We start from the raw sequence: 19222 nt of genomic DNA, 5'->3' as shown, positions 1-19222 counted from the left end.
CACGTTTTTAGGTCCCTAGGATCGAATACGATCGTTCTCCAGTGGACATCTGTGTGTGTAGGTACGTATGTGCGTATGTTCGTTCGAAATTTTTCTGGTCAAGCCATTTTTTTTGGAGAACCAAAAAACTAGCAAAAATGGAAAACGACCTGAAATTTGCAATTTATAAATTATACCATTGTTCAGACAGAATTTCAAGATCTTTTGAAAAATATGAATATTCAATGATTAGAATACTTATATGAAAATGTGATAGAAATATTGAAAACAAAATTTAAAAAAAAACAAAATCAGCAATGAAAGAATTTTAAACTCGTGTCAGAATTGAGGAAATAGCATTAAAGACGCTGTAATTGTCAATAATAATTGTTAATAAGATAGATTTCTGTCCATAACAATTGAATATTGTTACTAACATATGATTATTGATCATAGTAATAATTAAATAAAAAGTTTTAATTGTTATAAACAATAAAAATAGGGATCCATGCTATATATATGAGTACTTTCAACGCATAATTTTCTTTTTTACTAAAAAAATTTACCGACCGTATAACATAAATGGAAACTTCCTTTTTATAACAATCAAATTTCTTATAAATGTTACAAAACGGATTGTATGCAAAGTATTGGAATTTATCTTACAGTAATTTCCTCTCATTACTAAAGCGAAGGTCCTAACGATGTATCATGATTAACAACGATTTTTTTTCTATAACAATTAATTTTTTTTTCATGAACAGACATTTAATCTCATGATAAATTCTAAATTCCCACTGGGAAATTGATCATGTGGACCTTTCGGGTTGCACCCAGACCACTGTAGAGCACTGATATTTTTGTCCGATTATTAAAAAGCGCGTTACCATTGTGAGTAGTGAGAGACACAAAAGAGGATCATAGATTTAATCAATCTCTATGAGGATAAGTCTTTCGGTGAGTTTTTGAGTTTACATTGGTAGCTTGAGTTTGAAGACGAATTGATCAAATAATGGTGACCGATGAAGTATAAGACTTTCATATTGTTCACTGATGAGTCTTTAAATGCATAAGTATTTGATGAGTCACTGAATGCATGAATTCTTCTTTTCTTTTCCTTCGCTTCTGTCTAAGCTTATTGTTTCAGTCCTTTGTGATTGCCAGCCCATTTTGCGAGTGGAAAGCCACCCACCTTGCAGATACCGGTGACTTGGTCAGCTGTTTCTTGCAGCTCGGTGAGAGTAGCTGTACCTCAAAGAATGTCATCTACGTATCTACCATGAGTAAGTGAGTTGATCGCTAGAGAGTGATTATGTTCTTCATTTTTATAAGTTGTAATAAAATGCGAACAGATAAGTATGGAGCTGGTCTAGTTTTGTAAGTGACTGTAGTGAGATGATAATCAGTCGGATTGTTATGGTCGTCAACCCAATGAATGCATTAAAGATCCCAGTTTCGTGGATTCACCGAGATCTGGCTAAAAATCTAAGTAATGTGCACTTCTTAACTGAATCTTTCTAGATCCATTAAATACCACTCTTAACTTAATGGATCTACTGTCTTCTCGAAGAATACCGTGATGAGACAAATAAAAGAGATGTTAAGTGCGGTCAGTGAACTGGTGAGTTGGTTGGTGACTAAATAACTCTTTTTCGGGAACCCTCAACCCTCCTGGAGCCAAAGCAACCTTCGTCAAGGTCATCCTCTTCGACTGATTATCTAGAACACTACCGTTGTTAATAAATTTAGCTACTTACTGGTCCAAAATCGTTCATGTGTGACCGAGGGCTGTATTCCACGAGAAACGATGAGTAAATTTACTGTTGAGTTCTTGTTCAACCTTCGTAGAAGATGTTTTAAACAATGGTGAGCAGTTCGTGGTAAGTCCCTAAGTTGAAAAGGTGTTGAAATAAGTGGCAGGCGTCAAACTTTGTGACCTGTTGGATCTCTTAAGTGTGTTACTTTAATATGAGCTTTACAAGCGGCTCCACCTGTAGTCAGTTCGCTGGCTGATAATACAGGGATTTTGTCCAGAATTTTGTGCATCAATCTCTTCCAGCAAAATCCTGTGTTGTCTTTGTTGGATTTCGAGACGATAATTGAGTAAAGCTGACTGTAAAAAAGTCTTGAAGAGAGCCTAAATAATCACAATCAATGATTGGATGAACTACGACGTGGGTTGTAACGCTATGCCGTTAACCTTAAGTTCATGAATAATGAGTACACTAAATTTATGAACGTATTAAGCACTGAAAGTGAGTTCATTGAGATGCTGAGGTGGGTGTTTGAGCACTGTTGATTATCTCAATGATTACACGTGAAATTGATGAGTACTATGGAAATAATAATGAAGGCTTGATTGACGAGCTACATCCTAGCATCTTATCTTTTAACTATCTATTGAATAGGAATCTAATATATAAAACAGAAAGTTTGTCTGTCTCGCAAAAACTTTCAAACGGTAACTTCAAATCTAATGGAATTTTGACACAATATATATCTGAGAAAACTAAGATGAATGTGTGAACTCATATTACCACCCCCCACATCTGGTAATAAATTAACATACACCCACGCACATGTGTATATATACCTACACAAACACACACACGCACACATACACACACAGATGTATAAAAATTTTTTAAAAAAGTACATTTAAACAATACAATTCTATTGATTTCCGATCAAATGAATTTTGAAACAGAAAAAAATTTTGTGTACAAAGAAAAAAAAAAACATTCGACAATTATGGATAAGTTTTATACACGAAGTTGATCTTGATATAAAAGAAGACGAGCTGTTGCGATTAAAAGAAGAAAATAGAAAATTCAAAAAGATAAACTGTTACAATCAGTATAAAAGAAAAAAAAAATTTTAAGACAAATTAAAAATAATTATCATTAAATAATCAGTTATTAATAACAATTATTAAGATTGAATTTTGGAAAGTAAATTGAATGATTTGTTAAGGGTTATGTTATAAATTATCAAGAAAAACATTATTGAAGAGAAAAAAAAACGATAACTACTAGCGAAAAAGTATTATTCAAATTGAAAAAAAGGAATATATCTTTCATGATACAAGAATAATTAATTTTTTTCTTTTTTCGAGATTAAAAGATTTTCAAATAAATTAGATAGTTTATGTGAATGTGGAGGTACATACACATGTATATATTACAAATTTGACAGGAAATTCAATTATATAAAAATACAAATTTAATAGAATTTTTATATATTTCGTCATGAAAATTATAAATAATTAATAAGTAAATGAGTTTGAAATTGCTTGACGATTAGATTGTTTATAGTGTTATGTAATTTTGCTTTTTAAAGGTGTCAATATGTAAACCATATGCTTAACCTTAGAGACTTTAAGTTCCTCTTTTTAGTCCTAGCCTTTCGACCAATAGACAGGGATGAGGGGATCTTCGATAGAGAAAGTAAAAATGTGTGATTTATATAAAAAACAATAACAAAATTTTATTGAATGAAAATTGTTGAAAAATTATAACAACAATTTAAACGTTACCAACAGATGATTTCTTTTACTCTGGTCGAGATGAATTACAATTAATTGGTCCTCAGTCGATGTTCCAGTCAGCGCAATTATTCACTTTTTCTCGCGAATTAATTTAAATATCAATTTAAAAATAATTTGACGATCAAATAAACTTCATGCAAAAATTTACAAACTTTGAAGTATTATCAATACAATACTCAAGACTTATGATTTCAAGAGATGTTCCACGACGATCTGATCTCGATCTTACTTTTTCGACAACTACTGACTGATGCATCAAACCTTACGTATTTATTTAGTCGAATGTGACATAATTAGAAGTCCCTTGCTTCAGGCGCGCACAAGTCCCTTCGCATGGTCTTTTCCCTTTTTGGAAAAGCTTAACGCTCTTCGTACGTCACGTACTCTTTTTTTAGAGTTTTATTGCTTTTCGCCACGTGGGTTTTCCAAAAGCAATAAAATATCTAAAAAATGACTTCCTCAACTATTCTTCGAAATCCTTTCTATTTTAACGAAATCTTAGGAAAACTCAAAAAAATAACTTGAGTAATAATCGTTAACCTCAATCCTTAAGTTTATCGCTATTCATTTTTAGCTTTTCTTAAAATATATTTTAAATAATTATATGAAATAATTAAAAATACATTTAGACATTACAATAGCAACGAGGGGAAGTTTGTTTATTTCCAGTTTAGGACTGACACCAGCTAACATTAGACGTCTTGTTTTTGATTCTGTATTTGAATCTGTTACTTTTAATAAACTAACTTTCAATGTTAGTTGTTCTCTTTCTATTATTTTACATTATTTAATCTAAATTGACATTAAATATTTTTATATCAACTGATGCTAATAAATATTTCTGTTGTGTTAAATAATATATAATAAATAGATAAACTTTTGTGATTGCCACCGAAAAACGATAAAAACTGAAGAATAAAAATAAAAAGCAAATAAATGAAAATCAAAGCAAAACTAAAAAAAAAGTTATAAGTCTAACAAAAATATTTATATTTATAAATATTTTTCTGTATTCACGATGTCCAATGTGTGTTTGTGTGCACGGCTAAGAAATTAGCCAGATTGATTCTGGTGTGGCTCATGAGAGTCAGTTATGTTTTGTACGAGCACCTAAGCGTGTCTAGCAAACGAATTAGTATTAATTAGTATTTTCACTAAAGTTTCTCTTTTTACTATATACTGGCTTCTGTCTTTTACCAAATCTAATTAAAATGAATAAATCATGAGAAAGCGTATAAATAAAAACAATAACTTAACAAACAAAGAAAAAAATCCATAAAAATGACAAGACAAAAACATAAATAACAGATAAAAATAAGAAAAATGAATAAATATTCAATAAAAATAACACACAACGACGAATTCAAATCTTCGTTACACAACTTCTAAAGGAATGGAAAGCTGGACAACTACTGCTATGTAAGTAATTATATAAAAAGTTTTTAAATTTGAATCTGATATTATCAAAATTAATAAATATCGCTAAAATTAATGTACCCTTATATCGAAAAAAAACAACATTTATAGCGAAATGAAGGGTTATGTAGATGAAATATAAACAGAAACTGGTGCTTGGCTTCTTAAATTTACGATAAATAACGGGGATGGAAAAAGAATTCGGATATCAACATTTGGGAAGGCTACAGATAAATATAGCCAAAATAGTATCGAGAAACAGTGTAAGTTAACCGACATCAAGTCCTAAGTGGTAACGTGCCAGCCTGGCGCACTATGGATAGCGGGTTCGATCCCCGACCGAGACAAGACCCATTTGTAATATAGTCTAGACCACGATGAGCGGGAGGCCTTTCAGAGGGCAGTCGGAGGCGTAAGCTATCGTGCTGAAGACTGAATAGTACAAGAAGGGCTATTGCCGCTACGATGCCCTTGGGGAACCCGGCGACACACCATTGTAGTACAGCTTTGCTGATGCTGAAGAAACCAGGACCCTTAAGGTAACCGGCAGAATCTCCGAAGGTAGGACGATTTCTTGTGGAACTAGATGGGGTGACCTCAGGGTGTTGCACCAGGCCTAAAGATCTTGCCTACCTAAGGCTGAGGAACCCTGGAGACCCATGGGGCTCAGCGGAATCTCCAAAGGCAGAAAAAACGTTCTTTCGTACCACCATATATGTGGGAAATCGACAGGGACTGTTTCGAGGCTCAGAAGGAAACCAAGGCAACTTGGGAACCTAGGGAACCTGCAGGCCTTAGAGATAAGACGACTGTCTTTACTGTGCAAACAGACCCTGTACAATACCCCCGTGGCTAAGTGCAGGTGGAGGCAAGACATTCTAAGACACCTTCTTCCAAGTTTAAGATCAATATATTTTTCTCATTATTGATTGAATTACTAATAAAAAAAAATTAATAAATATATAAATGAAATTCAGATTTTAAAGATTTCTCAAGCAAAAGTAAGAAATGCAGACATGTATTATTAGAAATCATATTAGGGTTTAATGAAAATAGAAATATCTTTAAATGCAAATTCAGAAATAGAAAAATTAGGAATGTATAATACACTAACGTAAACAAATAAAAATTGAAAAAATAAAATAAAAATAATTTATAACAAAAAAAAAATACAAAATCCATTTAAATAAATGATAAATCTGTTTCAGTCTGTTGAGAAAATCTTAACTTTTGAATTGACCTAACCGTTTGAGGATAGAAAAGATTGTGCTAACAGAATAATAATTGAATGTTCGAGAAGGGTAACTAAACTTAGTTTATTCGGTATTTTTGACCTAGTCCACGAGCTCAACACGCTTTTCAAGTTTAGTTAAATAATGATTGTGCATGTGGCGTTAGCTTGAAAATGCAATAAAAAATGGATTTTAATTTTATTACCTGAATTTACTGTAAATTGTCTTTGAATAATTATTGATTCAATTATAGAATGAACTGGTAAATGTTTCTGTTAATTCAGGATTGCACTAGTACTAATGATTGACTATGAAAAGAAGTATTAGTGAGAAAAGAATTAGAATCCGTGTACACGTGAATGAGAACAGAGAAAGAATGGCGACAGGAACTTCAGTAGTCAAAATCAACACTGAAAATTAGTCAAATGAGTGACTAGATTGAGAAATATTGATTATTTCGTCGATTGATTATCGACCTAGTGTCAAGATGGCCGCCGAAGTTCCTGTCAGCTGGCAATTCAAACTTGAGAATTAATTAATTCTCAATACAGTCATTGGAGCTGACATTAAAATAAATTTTTATCGAGATTGAATTACCGATTTATCATATGGACTTAATGTTATAAGAGACGGCTTTTATACACTAGAAGTGGACTTCATGTAAATATGACTGGTTTAGTTACATATAACGAAAGTTAGTTGATATTGGGAAGAACAGGTAGAGTAACATGCTCAAGACAATTTTTATACATAAGCGGTTCTACAATATATGCTTAAAACCGCTTATGTAATTTTCGTTCATCAACGGTTATATTGAAAATTAACGTTTGTTAGTAGAATGCTGCTACTTTGACGGACCCCACTCCCATCCCCACCTCAAAGTAGGGATGAATCTGTGTCAGCCGGAGCGGTTTCACAGGGAGTAGGGGTTGCCGCGTAGCACTCCGTGGGGCGGCGAAATCATGGGTGGGAAGTAAAGAATTTATAATATAATAATTTAATTATTATTTAATAATTAACATATTGTAAAATAAGACCAAATAACAACTTCGGAGAATTAATTAATAAGGAAAATGTTTATTACAGTTTGACAGCAATTAATTAAATCAAAAGAATCCGTGCGGTTAATTCACGTCTCAGTCAAAATCTGGAGATGAACGAACTTTCCCCTCGTTGATATAAACAATCTTATCGTCAAGCAATCGTCGTTAACTAACAAACTGTCGTTAGTCTAATAGTCATTAGATGGCGACATACAAAGATTTTACAATACATACCTGTTAATTATTTAATGATTTTTATATGGTTTACCGCGAAACACCAAATTTTTCAATAATTACTAATAGCGCATGCGTGCAGCGTCGCGCTTAGTGTGGTTTGGCTAAAAGGCATTGACGCGACATCTAATGGTTGGTCATGGCGACATAGCTCTCAGCGGGCATACTGTAAGATACAGTTTTATTCACGCTCATACATAATGTTGATCTTTGAGATTTTTCCAAAGTAAACGTTACTGATGATTATAATTTAGGAAATGCTGAAAATCTTGCGACCCACTTGCCCGCCGGTGATGTGTAACAAAGACTCGATCATCTGATCGTTGAGTTGGATAGGCTCATTATTATCAGTAAGCATATAAAATGGGAGATGGACCCTGGCGGCTACATAGAAGCTTCAATGGTTTGCGAGGACAGCTGTAACGGCGCTTACCTAGTTCAGTTATCGCCATATCGCCAACGATTCTTGGATTTTCAGCTAAAGATAATCCTGTGTTATTGCCGCTTCTAAAAAGCACCTGGCCAGCCAACATATATGCGTCCATCCCATGTAGCTTATTTGTTTACACAGATGCTTGTGAAAATTATGTAATAGGTAATGTACAGACGCTATTATTACGCATTGTGCTCCTTGACATGCATAATTATACATATGGTTCAATGCGAAAAAAATCGTTTTCAACAATGCGCTACATCCCTCTTTTGGAGTCAGATATTCGTACAATAGAAAAAGATAAATTTGGCCAAATTATACCATTTGAACACGGCACGTTGACTGTAACGTTACATTTCAAAAAATTAAGATGAACATGTATCAAGAAATTGCCTATAATATTCCACAAGGCGAGTTTGGTCGTAGTGGATACAGTGATATTAGCCAAATTTACATCATTTTATGTCTTAACGTACAAATAACTTATTTAATTAATGGCAATAAAAGACATAAACATAGAATTCTCTGTTTTTGCCCTAGCTTTGCAGCCAATAGACAGGGAAGGAAAATAGAGATCTTTGATTGTAAAAATTGACTCAACCATTGATTTAATTCTAAAGTGACTTCCTAGAGTCATATATTAAAAAGCAGCTTTAATGAATTATAATACCACAGAATGTACAATTTGAGATGAGGAACCCAACAGTCAATTGATTTAAGACAGGAACCACAATTTAAACACTGATTCATGTTCGTTTGGTTCAAACACGACTTCGCAAATGACTATTGAGTTTTTACAATGGTGTAATATTATTTGAAGAAGGCGTCGACTTTTTCGAGAGCAGGAAAAGTCAAAACCCATTAGCTTTGTGATTTTTAACTTATTAAATTTTATTGGTGAGGACTAATACTTCAGGGAGCACACTATCCCTTCCATATTGGTGACACCTCAGCCTGAAGGTATCTTACTCGTTACGCACCGACGTCACCGGGCGTAATCACCTTTCTAATTGTTTCTACTAACATGTGTTAGAACGGTTCAATTTCCGTAGAGTAATTTGAAAGGTGTTACAATAGGCATTGATTAACACGTTTCAAGTAGTAAGCATCATTTGAACTCAAGATAAAGTTTGTAATTGATATAGAAGGCTTTTTCAATAACGACGCTGATTTTCTACCAGAAGAAATTGCCCGGATTGCTTCAGAAGCTAATATTATTAGCCATTCGATACAATAATTTACGGTCTATTACACAAAATGCTGAGCAGATTTATACACGAAGCTTCATGCAAAAACGCCTATTGAAAACGATTGTGTGTAAAAAAATTATAAATATCGACGATATCCTTGATAAACCGTCTTTAACTGTCCCGTCAACCGTAGGGATTTTTTGTTCATATCACTCTGCTCTGACGTACGTGTTTACAGGCCACTGTTCAATGTCAGCTGCTTATTATTACTGCAGTTGGCTACAAAATAACTCATCAATGTGCCTTAAATCTACGTCCGCTCTCACAGCCAAGCAAAATCTAAATTGCGATGATAATAACTGCAAAGTATATAATGAATATACTGCAAATTATAGAAGCTCTTCAGTGCATTCCGGCTCATACAATAAGCGTATATCCAGCAGACAAGATTCCGAAGGTGTGGACGAAACCGACAGCATTTGTAGTTGATACCGATGGCCACAAACATCCAGGGCAACATTGGGTTGCCATGTACGTCAATCGAGATGACATCGGCTGCTACCTTGACAGCTGCCACTTCGACCGTAAATACGGCAACGCGTTCGTGCGTAGCATCCTTCAATCTCATTTTTCCACGCAATGAGCGGCAGCAACAGGCCCCCCGTCAGTAGGCCCTGGCCTCCCTAGAAACAGCGTTCAGCCAGCGTGAATCGGACTCAGTCCCACCAAGAGCCGGCCCTTCCACTTTTACTCTCGAGCATGATAATATAGCCGCGGCTTACAGTATGCCCGCTGAGAGCTATGTCGCCATGACCAACCATTAGATGTCGCGTCAATGCCTTTTAGCCAAACCACACTAAGCGCGACGCTGCACGCATGCGCTATTAGTAAATATTGAAAAATTTAGTGTTTCGCAGTAGATCACATAAAAATCATTAAATAATTAACAAGTATATGCCAATTAGCAAATAGTAATTAAATTTTTATATTATAAATTCTTTATCCCCCACCTATGCCCCCACGTGACGGCAGGCATTAGTATGAATGTATGACCGCATCGCAAAATGTGCATTTTCGTTGATAAAAAATGGTTTCTCATTCTCTAAATCTTTAAAAAAGTGCATCGAAAATTCAGACATGATGCGTGTAATTTTTTGAGATTTTCACGTGAAAAACGATGAGACCAGTCTCGAATCTCTACAACTGATAGTTCTTGAGATATTTAATTATTCATGTCAAAAGTCTCTCCGTTTTTTGAACGATTGGTCGTAGCTCATCAACAAATGAACTTCTTAAAGTTTTTTTTTCTTAATCGGAAGCTACATTCATGCCAAATATGTAAACTCGGCGTTTATTAATCGTCATTACTTTTTAAGATTTAAAAAAAAAGTGCAAATTCAATAGAGTTTGCCATTATGCATCTTTTTTCCGATGAACAAAAAGAAAAAAGAAGAAAAAGAAGTCATTCAGAAATGACTCAATTAATTGAAAAAAAGTATTTTTAAGAAATTTTTATAGAAAAATGTTCAGAAAGCGATTCTAAACATCGCTGAAATTGTAGACTTTTTCTATGCATTATTCATGGTTCTCTTCCTATTTTTTATTGAAAAGGCGCTTAACAGCACATTCTGCGGATGCGCCTAAAACAGTTAATTTTCGAGCGCGCGTATGGAGCGCTGTACTTTTTTATTAATTTGATGGAAAAAAATATTCTCATCTTTTTTTCGTCTATTATTGCTCTGGTAACCAATGAAATGGAAAAAAACACATGTTAAAAAAGTTGGACATTGTTTGAACAATAGTCATAATTGTTTTCGAGTAAAAATATTTCTCACAAATGTCCTCCTCGGTGACTTTTACAACAATCCGGTGTCAAATATTTTTTATCTCTATTGAACGATTGCTTTATAGTGAGATAGAGCTTGAAATTACCGCTACTGGAGGATGATAATAGAATGGTAAAGACTTATAGTTATTGCAATTTTGTGTAAGTTGTAATTTTTAGTTGAGAAGTTTGACTGATGTATTTATTGTTTCCACAGCCAGAAGAATTGACAGTTTTAGTGGAAATGAGCAATATCGTATTCTCAGCTATATTCGCTTTAGAAATGCTACTAAAAATAATCGCTGAAGGACCGTTCCGTTATATCAGCAATGGCTTCAATGTTTTTGATGGCATCGTTGTTGTTTTAAGGTAAATAATATTCTAGTTGTTTTTTTCTCTGTCATATTTTTATCGTTAGTAAGAACTAATTTAATGACAAACTAGCTTCCACTTGTTACTTTTTCCGCATAGGAAAGACAAAAAAAATCTGAAAACTTATTGCAATTTGTTGATAAATATCATAATTCCATCATCATAAGTTCACATGTACCTCCCTTAATATTTACGATCACATTTTGTTTTTGAAATTTAGGAAATGTCTCTTTATGAAAAGTTCCTATAAAGTCAAGAGTTCGGTCTTCACTTGGTCCATTTAACCTACTGCTTTTGGACGTTTGAGTATCTATAGTAGAGCGACGATTCTTTACGAAGTATTCACAGTAAAAATAAATGTATGGCTTATTGTGTTTTATTGTTATAAATATTTTTTGCCTATACGAGCCGGCACATTCTCATTAATTGCTTTGTTTTGTTGCAAATATATTGCCTGAGATGCTTCTAGTCATTTTATTTGATTATTTGAGCTACGAATAACTATAGCAGATGAGCTACGCCGTAGGATGTGGTCAGGAGAGGTACGCACACACTAAAGACACTTTTCTTGAGCTTAATTAGTAGTTTTATCATAAAAATAAAGTGTTTATTACTCTAACAAAGCGAATTCATGATGTGAGAGCTCAACTGAACTGAATTTAGACTGAGCAGAATCTATCAAGAGCTTGAAACAATTAGGTTCTGCGAAATTAGAGAGAGCGATAATCGAGCACGTGTACTTGAGCGTCGCTTGAGCGTTAATGACTGCAAACACGTTGTAGCCGGCGTCGGTAAACCTAGCACAATGATAGAGCAATTGTCATTGGCTAGGTTGGAGAAGAAGAGGTAGGATTCGTCAAGCGCTGAAGCAAGAGCTAGGATAGGGCGAGCGGATCGGGTGAGCTCGACTGAGCACGAGCTGAGACGAGAGCGAGTCCAACTGACAGGTTGCGATTAACCTCTTGCAACATACTCCCCGTCTACAGCAACATCCTCGCGGTACTCGTCCACTGGTAGAACAATGAGCTTGGTGATTGGTCTGGTGAGGGTGGTCTTTGAAGTATTGATTGAGACCACCCGAATGAGTCCATCTTGTCCAGGATGGACATCGATGACTCGAGCTAAAGGCCATTGACCTGAGGTCAGATTTTCTTGGGAGTATAATGGGATGGATTTCATTTTCTTCGAGCTCAGAGTTTGTTAGGCGACCACCAACACGAAGTATACCTTCTTGATCAGCGTAAGCTGCGAGCTTAGAGACAAAGTGCAATGATGGTAAATGAAGTCTATCTCGCAGAGCTTTTAATTCAAATGGAAAGTGAAGTCTTTGGATGATCTTCACCCAGATGAGTTGAGCATCGAGCTGTTCTTGTCGAGCTATAGGATTGTAAGCTAACCAGCTGGTGGTTTTTCCTCTGAGCAAGGCGACGAAGCGTAGACAAAAAGCAGTAATGTGTAAGAGCTTTGTAGAGCGATGAATATCTTGATAGAAGGTACCACAATGGATGATCTTCTTCAGATGGAGCTTTAGCTGTGTGCAATAAGACGCCTGATCTTTTTTCTTTATGAGCAAGAGCTGAAGGTTTGAACTGTTGAGCTGGCCAAGAAGAAAATGAGCCTTCAACCCATTAACGCCGAAGAATCGTGTTTTTTTTTTCTCATTTTCAAGCTAGATTCTTATCATCGAAAAAAAATCATTTGCAAATAAAAAATATGTTCCCTTGTACTTTCGAGTGTCCTCTTTCCGAATCCGGAGTCAAAATTAAGTTTTGTCCATTAGAAAAAAAAATATGGCCGTTTTTAAACAAAAAAAACCGAAAAAATCGAAGACATTTTTTTTTCAATATTTTTTTTCTCATTGAAGACGCTCAAGGAGCCCCCCTTTTTCTTCAACCATGAGTGCACAAAATAGTTGTAGTTTAAGAATATATTTTTTTAATTTGTCGACATTGACATTTTCACCCCCAAAATGGCGCTTTTCATCCCTTCAGCAGGAAGACAATTTTCACTCTCGGTGCCCGACAAAAAAAATATTCAAATCTTAACGAAAATTGGAATCCCGGGGGTTTCAAGGTCGCTGATTACGATTCCGCCCTCAAAATTCAAAAATTCAAAATGGTGGATCCAATATGGCGGACCCAAATTCAAAAACTTACTTGAATCGGATGCAATGTGGCACTTGGGGGTTTTCGAGGTCGCTAATTACAAATCTGTCCTCAAAATTCGAAAATTCAAAATGGCGGATGCAATATGGCGGACACCTTCCCATTAACGCCCAGTTATTATCTAACGTTTATTGAAGAATTGACAACTTCATATAAATGTAAATAATAATCATTCAATTGATTCACATTTTATGATCATATATTATATTTTTCATGTGTCGAATGAAATTGACGTTGCAGAGGCTGAGAAATCTCCGATTTTTTTACATTTCATCTTGTTTTTGTTTATACGGGTCATCATTGAATATTATCCCTGATACAAATATATTTATTATCCATAAATATTTCTGTCTGCAAATAAGTTTTGTATATGCCTATCACATCTTTTTTCAATTTTTCACGTTTGTGGAGTGTGGATCGTTCACATTGCTAATGATATTTTATTTTCTGTAAAAAATATTAGCTCAGAATTTTTGTGTTCATTTTAAGTCTGCCAATATTCCTCATCTGAGTAATTTGGTTTCTATTTTCGTAGAACTTGTCTTGAGACTAAATCGAACTCACTTATATACCTAAATTTCAGCTCAGTACCTCAACAAAATTTATTCATAAAATATTGTTTTATCATCTTTATTGCTCCTGAGTGAATTCACTTCTTCGATAATTCTTATCTCATCGGCAGCGTGAGCATATTGACAATATCACCATTATGTCTCGAAAACGACCAAGGCAATCTATTCCTTCTCATGTAGAGTTTGAAATGGATACTTCTGACGATAATTGTGACGAGCTCGTCGCGATTCCGAATCCAGACAATTCTGGTTGTTCTAGTGATTCCGATTCTGATTTTGAATCAAACGATCGAGTATCACTTTTAAACAAGCATCGGAAAATTACACAGATAATCAATGTAAATTGGAAGGAGATCACCAATATAAGTGGATGGTTGGTGAAAAGAGCTACCCGAATGAGACTGAAGACAAATTATTACTAACTGACGGTGTAAAAAAAAGTATTCAAAAAAGTGAGCCGATACAACTGTTTGAAAAGTTTTTCTGCATGGAAATGAAAACATACATTATTGACTCATGTAAAGAGAATGGGTTTGAATCGCAGTTGGATGATTTGAATACTTTCATTGGCATCATCATTGTAAGCTCGTTCAATAAAAGAAAATCTCAAAGAGACTATTGGTCAACTGATCCCTTCTTATTATGTGAGGTGGTTTCTTCTGCAATGCAACGCGATACATTTGAGAAAATCAAATCAGAATTAAAGTATTCGATGCCTAAAGACAATGATCCCAGTGATAAGGCATGGCGCGTTCGTAAATTACTACAATTATTTCAGAGAAATATTCGTCAGTTTGGCTTGTGGAAGACTGCGTTATCTGTTGACGAAATGATGGCCAAATCATATGCAAGAACATCGCTAAAACAGTTTATCCGGGGAAAACCCATACGATTCGGACTAAAATTTTGGGGTCTCTGCACCGCCGATGGATACCTGCTGAATCTCGATTTATATTGTGGAAAAACCTCATCAATTGGAGATAAATTGGGTAAATATGCTCTAGGTTCTCGTGTAGTGATGGAATTATTGGATCCATTTCTCAAATCTATCCCTCCTAAGAAGATATCTCAGTTCCATCTTTACTGCGATAATTTTTTTACGAATTTCGATCTCCTAGTACATTTGAAAAAGTTAGGTTTACAATGTACAGGAACTATAAGAGAAAATCGAGTCAAAGAAAAAAATGTAATTGACAAAAAGTCTCCACGAGGTACGTATGTTGTAAAGCATGATCAAAACAGCGGAATAAACTACATAACTATCGTAGACTCGAAACCAGTTTCGATCGCTTCTACCGCTGCAGGGGTAACTCCTCTACTACCGTCTAAGAGATTTAGCTCGAGTGCACATTCAAAAATTGCGATTCCGTTTCCACAAGCATTTCATCTCTACAATAAATTCATGGGCGGAGTAGACGTGCACGATGGACATTGCAACAACTTGCTTCCAAGTATCCGTTCAAAAAAATGGACATGGGTCGTCTTTATTAGATTTATTCAGGCCGCCATTGTGAACTCAGTCGTGATTTTCAACGCAACTGGAGATAAAACAAAAAAAATTGGTTCAAAGCAAATCCGCAATTTCGATTGCTAAATATTACTTAGAGAGGGGAAAACTAAAACGGAACAGAGCACACGATACTTTCCGTCACAGCAAACAATCAGTTGACCAATAGTCTCTTTGAGATTTTCTTTTATTGAACGAGCTTACAATGATGATGCCAATGAAAGTATTCAAATCATCCAACTGCGATTCAAACCCATTCTCTTTACATGAGTCAATAATGTATGTTTTCATTTCCATGCAGAAAAACTTTTCAAACAGTTGTATCGGCTCACTTTTTTGAATACTTTTTTTTACACCGTCAGTTAGTAATAATTTGTCTTCAGTCTCATTCGGGTAGCTCTTTTCACCAACCATCCACTTATATTGGTGATCTCCTTCCAATTTACATTGATTATCTGTGTAATTTTCCGATGCTTGTTTAAAAGTGATACTCGATCGTTTGATTCAAAATCAGAATCGGAATCACTAGAACAACCAGAATTGTCTGGATTCGGAATCGCGACGAGCTCGTCACAATTATCGTCAGAAGTATCCATTTCAAACTCTATATGAGAAGGAATAGATTGCCTTGGTCGTTTTCGAGACATAATGGTGATATTGTCAATATGCTCACGCTGCCGATGAGATAAGAATTATCGAAGAAGTGAATTCACTCAGGAGCAATAAAGATGATAAAACAATATTTTATGAATAAATTTTGTTGAGGTACTGAGCTGAAATTTAGGTATATAAGTGAGTTCGATTTAGTCTCAAGACAAGTTCTACGAAAATAGAAACCAAATTACTCAGATGAGGAATATTGGCAGACTTAAAATGAACACAAAAATTCTGAGCTAATATTTTTTACAGAAAATAAAATATCATTAGCAATGTGAACGATCCACACTCCACAAACGTGAAAAATTGAAAAAAGATGTGATAGGCATATACAAAACTTATTTGCAGACAGAAATATTTATGGATAATAAATATATTTGTATCAGGGATAATATTCAATGATGACCCGTATAAACAAAAACAAGATGAAATGTAAAAAAATCGGAGATTTCTCAGCCTCTGCAACGTCAATTTCATTCGACACATGAAAAATATAATATATGATCATAAAATGTGAATCAATTGAATGATTATTATTTACATTTATATGAAGTTGTCAATTCTTCAATAAACGTTAGATAATAACTGGGCGTTAATGGGAAGGTGTCCGCCATATTGCATCCGCCATTTTGAATTTTCGAATTTTGAGGACAGATTTGTAATTAGCGACCTCGAAAACCCCCAAGTGCCACATTGCATCCGATTCAAGTAAGTTTTTGAATTTGGGTCCGCCATATTGGATCCACCATTTTGAATTTTTGAATTTTGAGGGCGGAATCGTAATCAGCGACCTTGAAACCCCCGGGATTCCAATTTTCGTTAAGATTTGAATATTTTTTTTGTCGGGCACCGAGAGTGAAAATTGTCTTCCTGCTGAAGGGATGAAAAGCGCCATTTTGGGGGTGAAAATGTCAATGTCGACAAATTAAAAAAATATATTCTTAAACTACAACTATTTTGTGCACTCATGGTTGAAGAAAAAGGGGGGCTCCTTGAGCGTCTTCAATGAGAAAAAAAATATTGAAAAAAAAATGTCTTCGATTTTTTCGGTTTTTTTCGTTTAAAAACGGCCATATTTTTTTTTCTAATGGACAAAACTTAATTTTGACTCCGGATTCGGAAAGAGGACACTCGAAAGTACAAGGGAACATATTTTTTATTTGCAAATGATTTTTTTTCGATGATAAGAATCTAGCTTGAAAATGAGAAAAAAAAAACACGATTCTTCGGCGTTAATGGGTTAAGACACTCAGGTCCTTTCCACCAAAGCTTGAAGTCAGTTAGTTGGGTTGGAGTAAGGCCACGAGAGGACAATCCGCCGGATTTTGTTTTCCAGAGACGTAGAGCCATTTAGCGGTTGGATTGAGCTCTTGGATGGATGAAACTCTGTTGCGCAGAAATTCTCTCCACTTAGATGGATGGTTAAGAATCCAGGTTAGTGCTACAGATGAATCAGTCCATAGATAGGTAGGAGCTTGAGCTAATTCGAGCACTTCTTGAACATGTGTTACGAGCTTTGAGAGCGTCCAAGTAGCAGTTAGTTCGAGCCGAAGAATAGTGACTGGTTTTGATGGTGCTGCCTTAGTTTTAGTACACAAGAGCTGGATCTAAGCTGATTCGTTTGAGTTTTGAACTTTAATATAAATGCATGCAGCTATGGCTAACTGCGATGCATCTGAAAAGCCATGTATTTCTATGTATGAGCTGGAGATCGTGTTGAGCCATCTGGGAATGTGAACATGAGCAAGATATGGTAACTCGTCTCGTAGGTGCGTCCACCGTTGAGAGAGCTGAGCAGGAAGTTTATTATCCCATCCTGATTTGTTTAACCAGAGCTCTTGAATGACCATTTTTGCTCGAACTATTACTGGAGCTAAAAATTCAAGCGGATCAAAGAGCTGAGCTACTTCAGAGAGCACTGAGCGTTTCGTTAGTTTCTTGAGCGTTGAGCTTTTCAGTGAGAAGATGAATTGATCAGATGCAGGACTCCAAGATAGTCCGAGCACTTTTAGTTCTGTATCATCTAGAGCTTGAGCAGGAGCAGTTGAGAGACTTTGTAGAGCTAGAGCTTGTAGAAGAGCAGGGCTATTGCTTGACCACTTTGCTAGAGGGAAGCTCCCCGCCATGCAGAGCTTTATTAGATCTTGAGCTATGAGCTGAGCTTCGTGCAAAGTATCTGAGCCACCGAAAATGTTATCGACATAATGACCTTCCGTCATAGGAGCTATTGCACGAGGATATTTTATGCCTTCATCTTCTATTAGTTGAAGTAGAACTCGTACAGCAAGAAATGGAGCTGGCCCGGTACCATAGTAACCGTGGTGAGCTGATATGGAACTATATTGTTATGTTCATCGAGCTAAAGAATCCTCTGGAGATCCCAATCTGCTGGATGAACGTTTGTCTATCGAAACATCTTCGTTATATCAGAGCTAAAGATAATTTTGTGTCGTCTAATCCATAACAAGACGTCGAAGATGTCGACTTGGAGCTTGGCACCAGTATGAAGAACATCATTGAGCGAGAAACTAGAACTTGTCTGATCTTATCCATTGAAGACGACTCTCAACTTTGTAGTAAGACTTTGCTCACGTAGAACTCCATGATGAGGCAAATAAAAATGAGGCAGACTATTAGGTTGCACCGATGACCCCTCTACCGAGACCCTCAACCCTCCTGATACCGAAGTATCATGTGCCAAGGTCATCTCATTCGAGGGATCACCAAATACAATACCTGGACTTTCTCTTGAGCTTGATTAAAATTCTGGAGCACGCCTCATATGTCCTAGAGCTTGATATTCGTTCATAAATTGCGTGTAGAGCTGATTGAGCTTCGAGTCATTCGAGAGTCGCTTGAGCATTGATCGCAGACATTTGAGAGCTAGGGTTTTGGATTCTCCAAGAGCTGGTGGTGATGGAACTATTGGAAATCTCACAACATATCTTCCGGTTGCATCCCTTAACCCATTAACGCTGAGGTGATCAGAATTTTTGCTAACTTTTCAACGTGTTTATTTATTATGTTATTGGACCAAAAAAATAATGCAA

The 19222-nt window shown here is 35.5% G+C and overlaps 1 protein-coding gene across 5 annotated transcripts in view; it reads left to right on the top strand.

Moving 5' to 3' along the window:
- Nucleotides 1-19222, top strand: part of Ca-alpha1T (Ca[2+]-channel protein alpha[[1]] subunit T) — a 400576-nt gene that overhangs the window by 162128 nt on the left and 219226 nt on the right. For all 5 annotated transcript variants that reach the window (XM_035079824.1, XM_035079822.1, XM_035079823.1 and 2 more), the window contains one exon: nt 11117-11268. In XM_035079824.1, the coding sequence (XP_034935715.1) occupies nt 11117-11268 (152 nt within the window). The remainder of the gene's footprint in view (nt 1-11116; nt 11269-19222) is intronic.

This window comes from Chelonus insularis, unplaced genomic scaffold (genome assembly GCF_013357705.1).
Source record: "Chelonus insularis isolate UGA/USDA-ARS -01 unplaced genomic scaffold, ASM1335770v1 contig_25_pilon, whole genome shotgun sequence".
Lineage (NCBI taxonomy): Eukaryota > Metazoa > Arthropoda > Insecta > Hymenoptera > Braconidae > Chelonus > Chelonus insularis.
Note: the sequence above shows the minus strand (reverse complement) of the source record. Positions and strands in the feature narration are given on the sequence as shown.